Source organism: Macrobrachium nipponense, chromosome 11 (genome assembly GCF_015104395.2).
Source record: "Macrobrachium nipponense isolate FS-2020 chromosome 11, ASM1510439v2, whole genome shotgun sequence".
NCBI classification, from domain to species: Eukaryota; Metazoa; Arthropoda; class Malacostraca; order Decapoda; family Palaemonidae; genus Macrobrachium; species Macrobrachium nipponense.
This window is the reverse complement of record NC_061087.1, coordinates 46,968,819-46,987,786: the sequence shown is the minus strand read 5'-3', so window position 1 is coordinate 46,987,786 and position 18,968 is coordinate 46,968,819. Positions and strand designations below refer to the sequence as shown.

At 41.1% G+C, this 18,968-nt stretch overlaps 1 protein-coding gene across 16 annotated transcripts in view; it reads right to left on the bottom strand.

Moving 5' to 3' along the window:
* Positions 1-18,968, bottom strand: part of LOC135205702 (uncharacterized) — a 1,031,110-nt gene that overhangs the window by 210,635 nt on the left and 801,507 nt on the right. For all 16 annotated transcript variants that reach the window (XM_064236823.1, XM_064236798.1, XM_064236782.1 and 13 more), the window contains one exon: positions 16,447-16,602. In XM_064236823.1, coding sequence (XP_064092893.1) covers positions 16,447-16,602 — 156 coding nt within the window. The remainder of the gene's footprint in view (positions 1-16,446; positions 16,603-18,968) is intronic.

Sequence of the window (18,968 nt, the reverse complement as noted above, 5' to 3'; positions counted from 1 at the left end):
CTGTTATAATATTGAGTGGCACTCTAATGATACTTTACAAAATAAAATAAAATAAAAAAATTAGAAAAAAAATGTATAACTGGTGAAATTTACGAGTGTTTTGGAAAAAGAGACCATGGACAAGGTTGCAAATATTCACTTTCAGCTTCCCATTGAAGTTACAGAAAGTTTTAGAATTTACTTTACTTACATCATGTGCATTCGCATACTTTCCTATTTCCAATTATGTTTTTTTTCTTAAATTGGTCAACCTTTAAGTTTGCCCATTCTGAGGGTATGCTTAATATATGTTCAGCCTGTCCTGTTATAAGGAATAAAAACCTTAATGAGTAAGAACCCCACTCTTGTGAAAAGTGCAGATCAACTTTTAAAATCTTTTAAGCATAAGAACCTCACATAAGAAAAGTGCAAATTCAAAATTCAATGCCCTTTAAGTGTTAGAACCTCACTCTCATAAAAAAGTACAAATTCCACTTTAAAAACCTTCAGGTGTAAGGACTTCACTCTCAAGAGCAGTGCAAATTCATGTTTTAAAATCCTTCAAGTTTAAGAACCTTACTCTTCTGAAAACAGCAAATAAAATTCTACTTTTAAAAAATCTTCAGGTGTGAGAACCTCCCTTATGAAAAGTGGAAATTTAACTTTTAAAAAAATCTCCAAGTGTTAGAACCTCTCATAAAATTGCTAATTCAACTTTTAAAAACATTCAAGTGTAAGACCCTCACTTATGATAAGTGGCAATTCGACTTTCAAATACCTTTAGGTGTTAAAATCTCACTCTTTTGAAAAGTGAAAATCATCTTTTAAAAAGCTTCAGGTGTAAGGAACTCTCTTATGAAAAGAGTAAATTCAACATTTAAAAACCATCAAGTCTATGTTCAACTTTTGAAAACCTTTAAGTGTTAGAACCTTACTTTTATAAAAAGTGCAAATTCAACTTTCAAAGGCCTTCAGTTTTGGGAACCTCACTCCTTTAAGAGAGGTGCAAATTCAACTTTTAAAAACCTTCAAGGACCTCACTCTCAAGAAAAGTGCAAATTCAAGTTTTGAAAACCTTCAATTGTAAGAACCTCACACTTATGAAAAGTTCAAATTCAAGTTTTAAAAACCTTCAAGTGTAAGAAAGTGATCTCTAATGAAAAGTGCAAATTCAGGTTTTAAAAACCTTCAAGTGTAAGAACCTAACTCTTATGAAAAGTTCAAATTTTACTTTTAAACACCTTATAGCGTAAGAACCTCATTCTGATGACAAGTGCAAATTCGACTCCCTCTTATGACAAGTACAAATTCAAGCTTTAAAAACCTCCAAGTGTTAGAACCTCACTTCTGAAAAGTGCAAATTCAACTATAAAATTCTTTAAGTGTTAGAACCTCATTCTTCTAAAAACTGCAAATTCTACTTTCCGGGCTCAGTTCGTGTCGCTTCGTGAAATAATCCCTTAAGTTCATTATTTCTAGGTAAATGATACTAACATTACCAGAGAAAAAATAAAAATAGGGGGATGTCAGAGTAACTGACTCGCTCACCCTAAATAAAAAGAGGGTGTCGGTATGGAGCTGAGGCAAGTGAGACCACTACCACGAACCTCTTGCCATTTAGAATTCTCCTTCATTAAATCCCCCTCCTGAGAGAGCTGATACACGGCTGGCGCCGGCAACTACTACTACACTACCTACCACGCTGACCGCAGCGCCCCTGCTGGCCATCCTTTTCTTTAACGAACTTCTGTACGCACGTGCCAGTATTTGCTCTGTGTTTTTGTGCACCTTTTTGGGATTTATTTGCTCGAGATGGAATTTCAAGCTATCGCCGCAGCTAAGTTAAGTACCCCGAAAGGTTATATACTAGTTTTAGCCAGCCAGGAGCTGTTTTTACCGTTTTTTAGGTCCAATAATAGTCTCCTGGTATGGCGCATGGCTCGCCTTGCCGGCTCGCCTCATGTTCGGTTAGCTACATCGGTCTCCCATACCGTGGTATCTATTCCGTGTGTATATTTACTCTTATCAAGAGTTATTTTTACGTGGTACAGAAGATTCTACTCATTCTATCGCTTTACATCGTACTATTCGGAAATCCTTTGCCTGTGCCTTAGATTAGTGTTCATGCATGCATGTCCCTTTGTCTACGTGTTTAGGCGTGTGGGTGATTATTCCAATCTTTTATCGATATTATTTTCTCCCACTCGTGATTTCCCTTCCATTTTTATTTATTACGATGTATTTATTTGTGGGTTGCATGTTAGGGACGATCAGTTTAGCCTAGGCTATGTTCTCTTGCATTATCGCCTTGTGGTCCACCTGCGCTCGCGTTGAGCCAGCTGATCGCCCTGGTCCCAGTCCCCTTCCCTTCCTCCCATGTGGAGGGAGGGTTAGTCCTCGCTCGCTCACGGTCACTATGGCGACCATCCGGGCACCCCTCCCCTCTTCCTCCCTACCAGGGGGGATACGGGAGTTTGGGACTTATGGGGGGTCCTGTCGGACGGGTCTAGTTTTCTTTGAGCTTCAGGGAGGTCCCAGCATGTTTGGATGGGGTTGGCCACCCCACCGGCTCGCGTCAGACCTTCTCCGGCGTTCTTTATTGTTCTCCGGTCCCCCCCCCCCCCCCCCATATCATTATACGTATAGGTGACTCCGCCAGCTCTTCGGGGGGGAATACAGAGTAGACCTTACATGCTTCCCCTGTATATGGCTGTAGTCTTTCATTTTCCAGCGGAGCACCCGCTCACCATCCGGGCGTTCCGTGGGTTGGCAGAAGAGTCCTATGGTGGAGCTAAGCTCTACTTAAAATATTATTTGTTTTGTCTTAGTTTTATGTACTTTGTTTATCTTTATGGGTAATCTTCTCACGTTCTCCGGTGTGTCGTACCCTCACCTCGGTGTACTATATGTGTATGAGTAGGTATCTGGTTTGACAGAAATCTTCGCTCCGGTGTGTACCGGAGTTTTTCTAACCAGTTTACCGAGTCCCATGGACTCTCTCACACGGATTACAGGGGAGGATTATGCCCAAAATTTACTCTACTCCGGCATGCAGCGGAGCACCATACCTGAGTAGTCCTGTTAGTATATGCTGGTACTCATGTATCTGTTCACTTACAGGCTACCAACTGTCAGGAGGCGGGGTGTAACGCCATCCTGCAAGACCCTTGTGGGCATGAGGTCTGCCGGACCCACGCTCTCTGTGCTGTCCGCCACAATGATCTGATCGTGTGGCATCACGAAACCTGCTCCATATGCTATGAGCTTGTGGAACAGTTTTCGGACGGAGTAAGTATATACCGACATAGATATTATCCTTTCTTGGTATATACTATCAGATAATCTTTGTTTAATATTGCTATAGTTGACCAAAAAGTCTTAAGTGTTAATGATATATCTCCGGGGCTTCGTTGTAAGGACTACAATGACCCTTTGTTTCAGGCTGCCGCTGTGAAGGATGCCACGTCGGCCACCCTGAAAGCCTGGGTAGGTGGCTTCGGGAAGAACGCACCGAAGGGGCAGCCGTATATTCTTGACAAGAACATGGCTGTCCGGATCTTCCCAGGTGGCAAGTCGACCGGCTACGTCGACCCCGTTGCGGCAGCTCCGGCTATCTCGGCCATCCAGCTGCAAGTGGAGCAGGCCTTGGCGGAAGGGGGAGCTCCGGAGATCACGGCGGATGTCACAACCCTGGACTTGAACGTAGAACCCATGACGGTAGGTGGAGGTGAGTTGTTAGTTGAGGTGGGTTTGTTGGGCGCTCAAGGGTTTCCCTTGGGCGCTTCTGGATCTTCTCCTTTAGCATCTTCTTCTTCCTTCCAATGCTTTACCGAATCGGAAATTCCGGCTAGGACGTCTGCGGCCTCAGTTGTCCCTAAAGTGAAGGGACAACGGGAGCAGAAGACCCTGGAGAGGTCGTCTTCCAAGAAGACTTCAGCCTCTTCTTCTCATAAGGCTCCGGCTCACCATCCCGGAGCAGAGAAAGCGAAGACTTCTTCTTCCTCTTCGCACTCCAAAGGGTCTAGGGGCAAGTCCTCTAAAGAGAAGGTCCGTGCTCCCGCCAAGCCAGTACTTTCATCTACCGGAGCTCGTCCGAAGACCCCTGCTGAGGCCAGTACCTCTGGTCCCTTCGATCCCGACTCCTTTACAGCAGGGGTCATGCAACAGGTGGGGAACATGGTAGGGGCAATGATGGACACCATGTTCGATCAGATGCTTGCCCGGATCTCCACCTCGTTCGCGCAGTCCGGTCAGTCAATCCAGAACATTTCGGATCGGCTGACGGACCAGGAGAACCGGCTAGCAGGTCTTAGCCAGAATCCTCCAGCAGTTCTTCCTCTAGCAGGCGCCAGAGTACCTCCTATGCCTGATTATAATACTCTTCCCTCATTCACCATGTGCAATCCTTGGAGGGTAGCAGCCTTCGCACCCTTCAAGGACGGAATGATCTCTATCCCAGACTGTGGAACTTGTCGTATCGAGGACTTCGAGTTCCACCCCGCCGATCTGCAACCACCTTTCATGGGATACGCTAGGTTGACAGAAGCAGCTCTAAATAGGGAAGATAAGATCCCTAAAGTGACTGTAATTTACAGCTGGGAACAGGCTCAGAGGGAATGGGTGAGGTGCCTTGAAGATTGGGATTGCACCAATACCAAGCTTCAAGCATTCAAGAGCCCATTCACAATCTTTGCGACGGAGGATGAGGCACCACTCCCCTTCACCACAAAGATTGCTGAAGTTATTATACAGGCCGCTATGAAAGATGAGCCTCTCCCTCAACTGAGGGAGTTGGACCCAACGTCCCCACTCTTCCCAGCTTTTGGGGACCTCTGGGCAGACCTTCCGGCGACCTTTACCGTAGGGAAACTCAAACCGGACTGTGCTATCGAACAGCTCGGGGAGAGACTCCCGAGACTACCAGATAACCTAATCCAAGCTGAGTTTGAAGCAAGGACCAGGTTAGGGAGGACGCTTAATGCCTTGGTGATGACAGAGGTTGCCGCCATGACATATGGTACGGAGCCTCTGTTTAAGCTCTTGGCTAAAGCGCAGACACAGACCGTACAGTCGGATCTGTACGAGTTTGTAGTAGCAAGACGGAACTGCAGGAAACATGTCCTGCAGGAAGCTACTATACAGCACGAGCCGAATAAGTTGCTGTCATCTTCAATCTGGGGAGCTGATCTCTTTCCTGAAGCTGCTGTGAACGAAGTGCATCACAAAGCAACCAGGCTCAACCAGAGCCTTAGGGTCCGCTGGGGTCTTTCTAGCAAAAGGAAGCCAGAAAGCACCCCCTCTAGCTCTAAGAAGCTGAAGAAAACTAGGAAGTACCCGGCCTTCCAAGCTCAGCAACAGCAACAATTCGTCCAGGCAGTCCTGGTTCCACAACCCGTGCAACCGGCGACCTCCAAGGGCCAAAACCAGCCCATCCTCCTGTTGACGCCACAAAACCAGCCCTCGACCTCCTACACTGTTTCCCCAGCTTTCAATCCTGTATTCGAAAGCCAGGCGTTCCAAGCCATCAATAGGTTTGGAAGGGGAAGCAGGGCTAGGGGTGCATTTCACCAGAGGGGTGGCAGAAGGGCAACCAACAGAGGCAAACACTTCCGTGGAGGACGCGGAGCACGTCCTGCACAGTCCCAGTGAGCACCCTCAGGTAGGAGGGAGGCTGTTTCTCTTCCGTCACAGGTGGGGATTCAGTAGTTGGGCACAGAGTATCGTGTCCAAAGGGCTGGGATGGAGTTGGATCAAAGGTCCTCCTGCATCCAAAACATTCCCTCAGCTACCAACAGAGGAATTGACAGAGTATGCGCAAGAGCTCCTTCGGAAAGGGGTAGTATCAAGAGTCAAACATTTAAAGTTTCAAGGACGCTTGTTCAACGTGCCAAAGAAAGGCTCAACAAAACGAAGAATAATCTTAGACTTATCCCGTCTAAACTTATTCATTCGTTGCAACAAGTTCAAAATGCTGACTATCTCGCAGGTGCGGACCTTACTTCCCCGTGGGGCTGTCACCACCTCTATCGATCTTACAGACGCATACTATCATATCCCAGTCGCGAGGCACTTCCGCCCATATCTAGGCTTCAGGTTGGGAGACCAGGCATTCTCTTTCAAAGTGATGCCCTTCGGGCTGAATGTAGCCCCCAGGGTCTTCACGAAAATAGCGGAAGTAGTGGTCCAACAGCTGAGATCACAAGGGATAATGGTAGTAGCGTACCTCGACGATTGGCTCATTTGGGCAGCAACCGTCGAGGAATGCCTCAAAGCCACAGACAAAGTAATTCAACTTCTGGAACATCTAGGGTTCCAAATAAACAAGACCAAATCCAGGCTTATGCTAGAGTCTCGTTTTCAGTGGCTCGGCATTCAGTGGGACCTGAACTCCCACACTCTGTCAATTCCATTGGTCAAAAGGAAAGAAATAGCCAAGTCAATAAGGCAATTCCTCAAATGCAAACAAACGTCAAGGAGAAACCAGGAAAGGATCCTAGGTTCCCTCCAATTTGCGTCAGTCACAGACGTTCTGTTGAAAGCAAAACTGAAGGATATAAATCGAGTTTGGCGCTCAAGAGCAAATGTCAAATCTCGAGACAAGTTGTCAGTAATCTCGCTGATTCTTCGCAAACGTCTCCGTCCCTGGGCGGAGGCCAAGAACCTGTCCGAATCAGTTCCTCTCCAGTTCCCTCCTCCGGCATTGGTTATCCATATGGACGCCTCTCTAAGCGGGTGGGGAGGATACTCCCAATTCAAGAAGGTTCAGGGGACTTGGTCACCTCAGTTCCGCCAGCTTCACATAAACATATTAGAAGCCATGGCAGTATTTCTCACTCTGAAGAGACTTCTACCAGCCAAGAATTCCCATATAAAGCTGGTTTTGGACAGCGCAGTAGTAGTGCAATGCATCAACAGGGGAGGATCCAAGTCAAAACATGTGAACCATGTCATGATAGCCATTTTCTCTCTAGCAACCAAGTACAAATGGCATCTGTCCTCCACCCATCTGGCGGGAGTAAGGAACGTGATAGCAGACGCCCTGTCCCAATCAGTTCCTCTAGAATCAGAGTGGTTCCTGGACAAGCGCTCATTCCAGTGGATATGCCAAAAGGTCCCAGGTCTCCAAGTAGATCTTTTCGCATCTCAAGTGAACCACAAGCTTCCTTGCTATGTGGCCCCCAACCTAGACCCTCTGGCTTATGCCATAGACGCCATGTCCATAGATTGGAATCAGTGGAGGAAGATTTACATCTTTCCTCCAGTGAATCTCCTATTGAAAGTCCTGAGCAAACTCAGGACGTTCAAGGGACAAGTAGCTCTAGTAGCCCCGGATTGGCCCAAGAGCAACTGGTATCCTCTCCTCCTAGAATTGGGTCTCCGACCTCGATGGATTCCCAATCCCAGGCTATCTCAGTCAGTACAAATGAGGACTGTGTTTGCTTCCTCAGGAATTCTCAAAACCCTAACTTTATGGACTTCATGAAGTTTGCGGCTAAGAGAGATGCAAATATCGATCCCCAGAATATTCTTTTCTTAGAATCGGATAAGAGGGAATCAGCTTTATGTCAGTATGATGCTGCTGTAAAGAAATTGGCAAATTTCCTGAAGGAAACAAACACTCGAACCATGACAGTTAATCTAGCTATATCCTTTTTCAGATCCCTGTTTGAAAAAGGTTTAGCAGCTAGTACTATTACCACTAATATGTCTGCTTTAAAGAAAATCTTCCAGTTTGGCTTTAAGATAGACTTAACAGACTCCTACTTTACGTCTATCCCTAAAGCCTGTGCTAGGCTCAGACCTTCAGAAAGGCCTAGTTCGGTTTCATGGTTCTTGAATGACGTTCTCAAACTGGCTTCAGATACTGACAACGTTTCATGTACTTATCTAATGTTATTGAGGAAAACATTATTTTTGCTAAGCTTGGCCTCAGGAGCCAGGATATCAGAACTGTCGGCCCTTTCCAGAGATGCTGGACATGTAGAATTCCTCCCCTCAGGAGAAGTCTTACTATCTCCAGATCGTAGTTTTCTGGCAAAGAATGAGGACCCCTTAATGAGATGGGCCCCTTGGAAGGTCCTCCCTCTTCCACAAGACCCTTCTCTTTGTCCGGTGACGACCTTAAGAGCCTATCTGTCCAAGACATCATCTAGATCCTCAGGCCCCCTCTTTATGAGGGATAAAGGTGGTACTATTTCAATAAAAGGGATTAGACAACAAATCCTTTACTTTATCAAACAAGCTAATCCTGATTCATTCCCTAAAGCCCATGACATCAGGGCAGTAGCCACCTCTATTAATTATTTCCAGCATATGAATTGCGATGACTTAAAGAAGTACATGGGCTGGAAATTGCCGACAGTTTTTAAGCGTCACTATTTAAAGTCCTTGGAATCTCTTAAATTTCCAGCAGTGGCAGCGGGAAACATAGTTTCCCCTGACACTGCCCAGTAGTTGTAGTCGAAGATCCAGATCTCCTTTCTACCAGCCTCACTAACAATGCAACTAACCTTACCGTCATGCTCATTTGGGTTCTTCAGCCTTAGCTGCCTAAAAGGCTACCTATGGTGATGTGCCCCTTATTTTTTGCTAGGGGCACTCACAACTGTAAATATTGATTACTGACTGTAACTAATCGATGTTGTTTCCCTTATTTTTATGCTAGGGAAGCACACCAAGATGTATTTATGATATTTAACATGAGTCTTAAGAATTTAAGAATTTAGTGAATGTCCCTCCCTTGTTTGTACTAATGAACCTCACTTGTATATATTTGCATAAATCTAGTTCTAAGTTATCATAAGTTAGTTTAAGTCTAATTTTAAGTCCAATTGTATGTTAAGATGGATTCAGTAGGTTAAGTTAACATTAATTATGATAACTTGTAAGTTTTCAACTAGATTATATTCATTTCTTTATTTTCTTCGTTTTATTGAGACCCTTTTTGTGTTTATCTGTTATTCCAACCTTGTGCTAATTCTCTGATACTATTTCACGAAGCGACACGAACTGAGCCCAGAAAAGGGATTTTGACGAAGGAAAAATCTATTTCTGGGCAAGGGTTCGTGTCGCCCAGTGAAATCCCCCCCTATTTTCCCACCCTTGCGCCCAAGATTGGCCTCTAACTTCAAGGATGGCCACCAGGGGTGCTGCGGTCGGTGTGGTAGGTAGTGTAGTAGTAGTCGCCAGCGCCGGCCGTGTATCAGCTCTCTCAGGAGGGGGATTTGATGAAGGAGAATTCTAAATGGCAAGAGGTTCGTGGTAGTGGTCTCACTTGCCCCAGCTCCATACCGACACCCTCTTTTTATTTAGGGTGAGCGAGTCAGTTACTCTGACATCCCCCTATTTTTATTTTTTCTCTGGTAATGTTAGTATCATTTACCTAGAAATAATGAACTTAAGGGATTATTTCACTGGGCGACACAAACCCTTGCCCAGAAATAGATTTTTCCTTCATCAAAATCCCTTTTTAAAAACCTTCAAGTGTAAGAACGTCACTTATGAAGAAGAAAGTCTACTTTTAAAAACCTTAAATGTTAGAACCTCTCTCTTATGGAAAGTGCAAATTCAATTTTTAAAAACATTCAGGTGTGAGAACCTCACTTATGAAAAGTGGAAATTCAAGTTTTAAAAACATTCAAGTTTAGAGCCTCACTGTTATGAAAAGTTAAAATTCAAATTTAAAAAGTTTCAAATGTATGAACCTCACTTTTATGAAAAGTTCAAATTCAAGTTTTAAAAACCTTTAAGTATAAGAGCATCACTCTTATGAAAAGTGCAATATCAAGTTTTAAAAATCTTGAAGTGTAAGAATGTCACTCTTATTAAAATGAAACATACACAAAGAAATGGAATCTAAAGAAAAAGCATGATATGACTAGAGTCACTAGACTTTCCACCGTCAAATGTTAACTAAACTTGTGATAAATGGACTATGAATGTCATCCTTTTCAAAATTATCTTGTCATCCATTTGAACGAAAACTCTGGTGGGTAGAAGTATGTAAACACAACAGAGGTTTTATAGAAGTATGTAAAGGCAACCAAGGTTTTAACAAAGCTCATGTGCTAAGTGGCAACATTTAAAGTTCTTATCACTATGCCTGAGAACTTTATATAATGCAGCCTCTCCCATATACAGTATAAAATTCCTTAAAATATTTCTGTATGCTATATTAAGTGTGAATTGCATTTTTAAAGTTAATTATCATTATTGACTAAATTTTTAATATCCCATGTATGTCTAAGCCATAATAATATATCATACTTGAGAGAGAGAGAGAGAGAGAGAGAGAGAGAGAGAGAGAGAGAGAGAGAGAGAGAGAGAGAGAGAGAGAGAGAGAGGTATGTTTACATTAGTAAAATGAACCAGGAAACAACTGTTTTCTGATTTCAGGGATTTTACTTTAACATGCAGCATGTTAGTTTACCTCTGCATACCCGTTTTACTTTTAGATGAAAGACAGGGCTGGATATTTACTAGAATTTTTTTTATTTTCTATTATTTTTCTTAGTGTATTTTGCCATTTCAAGTATGTCCTGATTAAATTTATATAAAGGACACTGTCTCCAGTTGGGAGAATGAACACCTTGAGAGTTAAAGTAGAAGTGAGTTTTCTTGCATTTTGTACTTATATCATGAATGTCACAATAAATACAGCACCAAGCATCATTATTACAGTTTGTACTGACATGACCATACTTAAAGCGCTTATTGCACTGAGTTGGATGCTGCCTGAATGTTTTCACTCACAGGTTATTAAGACTGATCTTCACATAGTCAGAGAGATATGATAAATTAAAAGTTAGCTGAATGGCATTATTTGTGCCTTTCAATTTCTTTACAGCTATTATATCTTTAGGGCATCTTTCTAGGATCTCTTTTTCATTAAAATCACTAAGGTCTCTATTGTATGCAACTCCCCTCACACAGGTTTTATCATCCACCTGAAATTTGGAAAGAAGTCTTCTTTGGCTATGATGTACTGCTTTGACCAAAGCTTCTTACCATATCTTTTGATATTGCTCTCAGAAATGCCATCTACTTTCTCTTCACGGTTTTCCCAGGCTTTAATAAAGTTGTTTTTCCCTTCTTTACAATGCACATGCCAAATAGGAGTCCTCATATGTCTAATGATGTTTGTGTCTTTATCATATTGCTTTTTTGGGATGAAATCTCATTTCCTCTTATCAAAATTTCTTATATCAAACAGCTTCACTTTTTCCTTAATTTCAAATAATTTTGATGCTTTAAAACTTCAAAGCATTTTTTGCACAACATTTCCCCATATATTCAATTTAGGCTTCAAAACGTTCTTCGGAGTTGAGTTTTAATCTGATCCTTAGAACGTACATATTAAAGACTTTCATGTTATCATTTACACCACCAAGATAATTTCCCTCTAGGTGTCTACTATTATAACTGACTTGCTAGCAATAGTACATAGCAGTCATCATCTGAGCCAGACAAAACATCACCTGGGGAAGATGCAGTGGTCATCAACAAAGGTTGATGAGTGATCCATCTGATCATAGTCTTGCCAAAGGTTGTCAACCGAACTGATACAACAGGAGGATCTAAAGGAATTGGAGGATTAGGGGACAATTCTGTAATGTCACCTAGAGTGTTTTCTTTATTACCTTTAGTGGTCCCCATGGTTGTATTTGGTTGAGGAGAGCTAATTTGTACAATAAAAAAAGATACAGTAATACCCCGAACTTACCCGAGGTTAGGTTCCAGACCCCTTCGAGCAAGGGGAAGTTTCATGTAAGTTTGGCACGGTCTAAAACTGCTAATAAATGCTTGCTTTTAGAGTTTGAACACTAAATATGACCCTAATCATGCTCCCTTTTAGGCTAACTTTTAAATGAAATTAAAGTTACTGTAATTTTATTTAAAAGTTAGTTTAATACAATATCCTTAAAAAAGAAATACTGTAAATGGTTGGCATAAAAACAGTTATAGTTACTACTATGTACGTACATACTTATACATTTTCGTACATATACTAACGTTTCTCCTAATTCATGGGATGCCATTTTCTTTTTCCATCAGGGTAAAAGATGTTTTCTTTCTATCACTAGGTACATTTCATAAGTCAGTCATAAAATAAAGAGTAAAGAAAACACGTATGTATACATACATAATGTTTGCAGAGGGTAAAATAGCATACACTTAAAATTTCCATACAGATTTTACTCTTAACCCTTAAACGCCGAAGGGGTATATTAAAAATCGTCTTCCGTGTGCCGGGGGGGGGGTCTCGGAGTGAGTGCCGAAGAGGAAAAAATATTTTTTTCAAAAAATCACAGCGCGCTTAGTTTTCAAGATTAAGAGTTCATTTTTGGCTCCTTTTTTTGTCGTTGCCTGAAGTTTAGTACGCAGCCATCAGAAATGAAAAAAATTATAATTATCATATATAAATAATGCGATATATGATAGCGCGAAAACAAAATTTCATATATAATTGTATTCAAATCGCGCTTTGCGCAAAACGGTTAAAGGTAACGAGTTAATTTTTTTTCGTTGTAATGTACACTAAATTGCGATCATTTTGGTATATACCACATTGTAAAACGATCAAAGCAACACAGAGAAAATATTATCACAAAATGATGCATGAATTCGTAACGCGCGGACATAAACAAATATTTTTTTCAAAAATTCACCATAAATCTAAATATTGTCCTAGAGACTTCCAATTTGTTTCAAAATGAAGACAAATGATTGAATATTACTATACTGTAAGAGTATTAGCTTACAATTGCAGGTTTCGACCATATCTGACGAGTTAAAGTTGACCAAATGTTGAAATTTTTTATATATTTTTTTTATATGCAATTATTTCGGAAATTAGAAAAGCTACAACCTTCAAATACTTTTTGTTTTATTCTACATGAAATTGCGCACATTTTCATATATAAAACTATGAAATGCCTAATATGAAACGGAGCAAATATTCCGAGAATGCGACGTACGCATTTCGGAGATTTGCGGCGGAGAATCCGCGCGCTGAGGGAAGGAAAGTTTTTTTTTAAATTCACCATAAATCTAAATATTGGGCTAGAGACTTCCAATTTGTTGCAAAATGAAGTTAAATGACTGAATATTACTAGACTGTAAGAGTTTTAGCTTACAATTGCGTTTTTTGACCATTTCGGTAGAGTCAAAGTTGACCGAACGTGGTTTTTTTTCTATTTATCGTGATTTATATGCAAATATTTCGAAAATGAGAAAAGCTACAACCTTCAATTAGTTTTTGTTGTATTCTACATGAAATTGTGCACATTTTCATATATAAAACTTTACTAATTTAAAATGGTGCAAACATTACCACAATCGCACGTATGATTTTTTCGGAAGAGTTACCGCGCTGAAGTAAGGAAAATGTTATTTTTTTCATAAATTTATCATAAATCGAAATATTGTGCTAGAGACTTCCAATTTGTTGCAAAATGAAGGTAAATGATTGAATATTACTTGTATATAAGAGTTTTATCTTACAATTGCGTTTTTCGACCATTTCGGTACAGTCTAAGTTGACCGAAGGTTGAAAATTTGTCACTTATCATTTTTTATATGAAAATACAGGGTGGGGCGCGGAAACTTCCCGATTTGAAAATTAAATAAAAACCTGTTCACACTTCACAATTCTTTATCCTTCTTTTATGCCTTTCACACAACATGGGAGATTTACTTTTACACTGTTTTAAAGACAATATCATTTAAATGTCCACCTCCATTGTCAATACACAGATTCAGACGATTTCAGAAGCTTTGGTCTACTCTCTCCAGCAAGAAAATGGTGTTGCCGTAACAGTGACTTCAGAACGCTATGTGACATTGCTCAGGGAGTTTTTTATGCCTGCTCTCATTAATATGGACCTGGATAATGACAACGTGTGGTTCCAGCAAGATGGGGCCACAGCCCACACTGCACGCATTTCAATGGGATTCCTGAGAGAAGCTTTTCCCGACCGACTGATTTCCCTGAGAGGAGACTTAAACTGGCCTGCGTGCTCACCTGATTTAGCCCCCTGTGATTATTTTCTGTGGGGATATCTCAAATCCCTGGTTTATAACGACCGTCTACAGACCCTGGAAGACCTACAGAACGCCATCCGAACTGAAATAGCCAAGATACCGCTTAACATGCTGGAGAGAGTAGACCAAAGCTTTCGAAATCGTCTGAATCAGTGTATTGACAATGGAGGTGGACATTTAAATGATAATGTCTTTAAAACAGTGTAAAAGTAAATCTCCCATGTTGTGTGAAAGGCATAAAAGAAGAATAAAGAATTGTGAAGTGTGAACAGGTTTTTATTTAATTTTCAAATTAAATAAAAACAGGGAGTTGACTCAGTTTACATCAATGTCCTCTGTCACATCTATGACCATGCAACATCATTTACTCGACTCCACAAGCACTCAGAACCATTCCAGCTCAATAGAGGAGTCAGACAAGGTGACACAAGCTCATCCAAACTGTTTACAGCCTGACAACTCAACTGGTAAGAAAAAGGAATAAGAATAGATGGAGAATACCTAAGTCACCTCAGATTTGCTGATGACATCATTATCGTTGCCAGGCCTCCACATGAACTTCCGTAAGACCAAATTCATGAGCAACAAATACACTGAAAATGCTTATGACATACTTGAAAAGGAAAATCAACAAATTGAGGAAGTGGATCACTACATCTACCTGGGACAATGAATCCCTCAACATGGCAGGGGTTTGGAAGAGCCAGTACAATGTTAAAAAATAAGAAGATTCCTATCGTCTTAAAAAGGAAAGTTTATGATCTGTGTATCCTCTCCACCTATGGGGCCAAAACAACATGGCATCTACAAAAAAAGCTTTCCCATAAGTTACGAAAAATGTAGAGGGCACATGAAAGAATTATGCTAGATCTAACTTGGAAGGATAGAAAAACAGCTAAGTGGATACGTCAAAAAACTAAAGTAAAGGAAATACTAGAAACCATCAGTAAGCTCAAGTGGAACTGGGCGGGGCACATTGCCAGGGTGACAGACAACAAATGTCCCGAGGATATACAAGAAACTGAGGAATACAAAAAACCTGCTGGCAAGATGACGAGACCAACATAAACAACAGTGGCACAGAGCAGCAGAGGATAGAAATCTTTGGAGGAACCTGGCGAAAGCCTTCGTCCAACATAGGACTTTAGAAGGCTGAAATGATGAATGATGAAAGTAGACTGTTTTATATTGCATAAATATTATGTATTTAACACATCTCGTAAACACTAGTAGGCAGAACAACTGCAACTAACTGCATTCTGTTAAGCTATACTGTATTGCACCAATTTTTAGAATCAATTCATTTAGTATATATAGTACCCAGTTATCGGTGGTCTCAGCTAATGGCGATCCAGTTTTATGGTGCATATCAGTGATTTATAGCGCTATAAGGACTGAGTTTCGGTTATAGGCACCTGCCGAGAATGGAACCACCACCAATAACCAGGGACTGCCTGTATATAGTAAACTAAAATTAAAATTTTACACTGAATAATTGAAAAATACTAGGTTGGGATAGGCTACTAATTAATATACTGTATATATGGTGAAGAGCCACTAGTATACTAAGTTTCTGTATAACTGAATAAGAGGCCATGTGTTTCTCAAAAGGGAATCTGTAATCAAGAATGAGACCTATAACTTTTAATGGGTTGGATAGAGAAAAAAATGTCATTGAAAAGATTAGGATGGGGAGATACATTTTCCTTGACCTAGTAACGGTCATACTTAGAATTTTGGTAGGATTCAACCTCAATTCCCTTAATCTGCACCACGCAAAAATTTTAGCCAAGAGTCTGTTAAAAGATTCAACAACCACAGGTCTAAACTCAGGAGATGGGATCCATGGTTTATCAGCATAAAAATCAGCTTTTTTCAAGGCAAACCACAGATTGTCCACATACAAAAAGTAAAAATATTGACAGTCCAAAAACACTACCCAGAGAACCACAAAAGATTATGATCCAGTAGTCACCACAGTTCCCATCAACAGTTATCAATTGCAATCTGTTGTATTAAAAATTCTCTAATAATGCTACGAAATCATCATCAACTTCATCTATCATGTCTGAAAAGAAAGGCCCTCACGCTTAATGTAGACAAAAGCAGCACCGGACCAGTCATATGAACTTCATGACCAAAATCTAGAAATTTCATAACACTAGACATTAAATGAAAAACATCACAAACACCCAAACCTAGTAAAAGCCAAAGTGTAAACTAGGAAACAGATGATTACTCTAAACGTTTAGACACCATGGAGTTACAGAAATAGTGGGGTAATTCAGCAGGGCTAGTTCTACCAAAAATTTACCTAGTGAAGCAACACTAACTATTCTCCAAGAAGTTGAAAAAAAATGCTATTCTAACTGAATTACAATAAATATGAGATTACTTATATTTCTTGTGAAAATGTATTCTTACCTCGTATAGAATCTGATGAGTAGTTTTCCTCTGGTTCATTGAGAGAAGTTTTCCTGGTTGCTAAGCGTAGCCTTGGTGAAGACCCTGGGGTGAGACCCTGTATCACCTCTCCAGCAGACTTCATAACTGCCTCACGAGTGGCCCGAAATCCACTTGCTAATGCAAAGAAAACAAAAGATGGCAATTAAACCCATAATGAAGTACACAATGTCAAAATTACATGTGCATTTTGAAGAAAATTATGAAATAAAATGGAATAAGGGGAGCTGCATGGGATGGGGATGGAGGGGCCACAAAATAATCACCTGTTGACCACATGAAATGCATAGACCATCTCCACATCACAAGACTTTCCTTTGGGAGGTCTTATCTGTTGTACAAGTTATACAGTGGAACCTCGGTTTCTTTAGGCCCTGGTTTCTGTATGATTTGGTTTTCATAGTCGTTTTCCTATGAAATTTTGTCTCGGGTTTCGTAAGTTTCCTCGGATTTTGTACACTAGCAAATGTCCTTCCGGGGCCCACTGTGTGACTAGGCCCTGTACCAGCACCCTAACAAAGCATCCCATGTTCTCTTGTAACCCATTCTGCTTTTGTGTTTGTTGTTTTTTTGTGTTTGCGCTTTTTTATTCGAGTACAATTGCTAAATAAGCCATCATGGGGCCAAAGAAAGTTCCAAATGCCAGCCCTTCTGTAAAAATGGCAAGAAACACTATAGAATTTAAGAAAGAACTCATAGCAAAGTGTTGGAGGGTGTTGCGAGCTGATCACAATAAGAAAATGCATACAAGTGCTGCTGTTAGTGAATTTCAGCAGAGGCTGGTTTGAAAAATTAAGAAAGCAAACAGGCATACATAATGTACCTACTTTGGTGGAGTGATGTAAAAGATTTTGTGGAGAATTATCACAAAGATGATGCAATCCATGTCTCCAACTTCTTTAATGACAATGCAGTGTTCCACTTTAGGCAAATTTTTAAGAGACGGCAGAAACAAATGTCTTTGGGCAGTTTTGTTGTGTTACATTTTCATTAAGTGTTATTTTCAAAGTGTTATGACTTATTCAAGCGTGACAGCAAGTGTTCAAATTGACCGCGCAGCTGAAAAGTTCATTTAACCTTGAGATCCGAGTTTCCAATTACCACTAACATTAGAGCTGTTATCGTGTTACTTACTAGACCATGTGTCTCACCTGTGTTAATGAGTGCAAAACTAGTCATAGAGTATAGGGAGCATATTCATTCCATGGGAAGGAATGTGTGTCCCTGTTAAATCATGATAACCACCCGGCAGAGAATTTATTTATGGCAATCACACTCGGAACTTTATGCTGTCTCAAAGTACATTGCTTAAGTAGCCAACACAAATATTTAGAAATCTTTATTTCCATCTGAATGTGTTTTATCAGATTACTTTATGTGTTAAACAGTGCATATTTAATATAGTCATGATCATATGTGTTAAACAGTGCATATTTAATATAGTCATGATCAATTTGTTAGGAATTAATGAACATAATTCTCATTCCAATATGAATCCCTGTGACAAAAGTAGAAGAACTTGAGCCCGGCTGTTGTTGGCCAACAACACTGAGTAAAGGTTTCATTCATTCCGTGACCTTGACCGTTCAATTTAAATACCCAGTGTAAAGGTATTCATTTGACATATACAAACACTGGTTTGACTGCTGCCTCATTCACAGATCCATTCACCTCCCAGCCAAGACTGTAGATTTATGTTTGGAATCTCAAGACACATGCTGTGTGTAACCATTCCCTAGCAGCACCCCTTACAGAGTCGTGAGAGACTTTAGTGTCTGCTTCGAGTGTTTGGAAAACACTGCCCGTTCCCATGTTGGAATTCATCCTAACATACACTTATGTTTGTACCCACTTTACAGTGCCTCCTGGAAGCATCATTTTGCTACCACTACCCTGCACTTTTACAGTGCGTCCTGGAAGCCCTAGCGTTTTCTGCCTGGTGAGAGTGCCAGTGCCTACCTCTGCGCTTTATAGTGACTTAAGGAAGTATCATCTTGCTACCTGCCCATGAGTGTCACTGCCACTGACACACCTAAAACCCTGTTGCTTGTTGCCTGGTGAGAGTGCCAGTGCCTACCTCTGCACGTCATAGTGCCACAAGGAAGCATCATCTTGCTACCTACACGCAGGTGTCACCGCCGCTGACACACCTAAAACCCTGTTGCTTGTTACCTGGTGAGAGTGACAGTGCCTACTTCTGCACTTTATAGTGACATGAGGAAGTATGATATTGCAACCTGCCTGTGAGCGTCACCGCCGCTGACCCGCTGACACACGCTAAGCCTTGTTTGCTTATGTAATGGTGGGAGGGCCAGTTACATGTCAATGTTGCCTCCACACTATTAAGAGTGGCAACTGTCCATGAGCTTTGCGAAGTGCCTCCTGAAGTTTTGAGTGTCTGAGGACACAGTTCATTCCATCTGGAATGGCTGCTCACTCATCAGTTTGCCGCCTGTTTATGCACTTGAAAGTGCCATCATGTT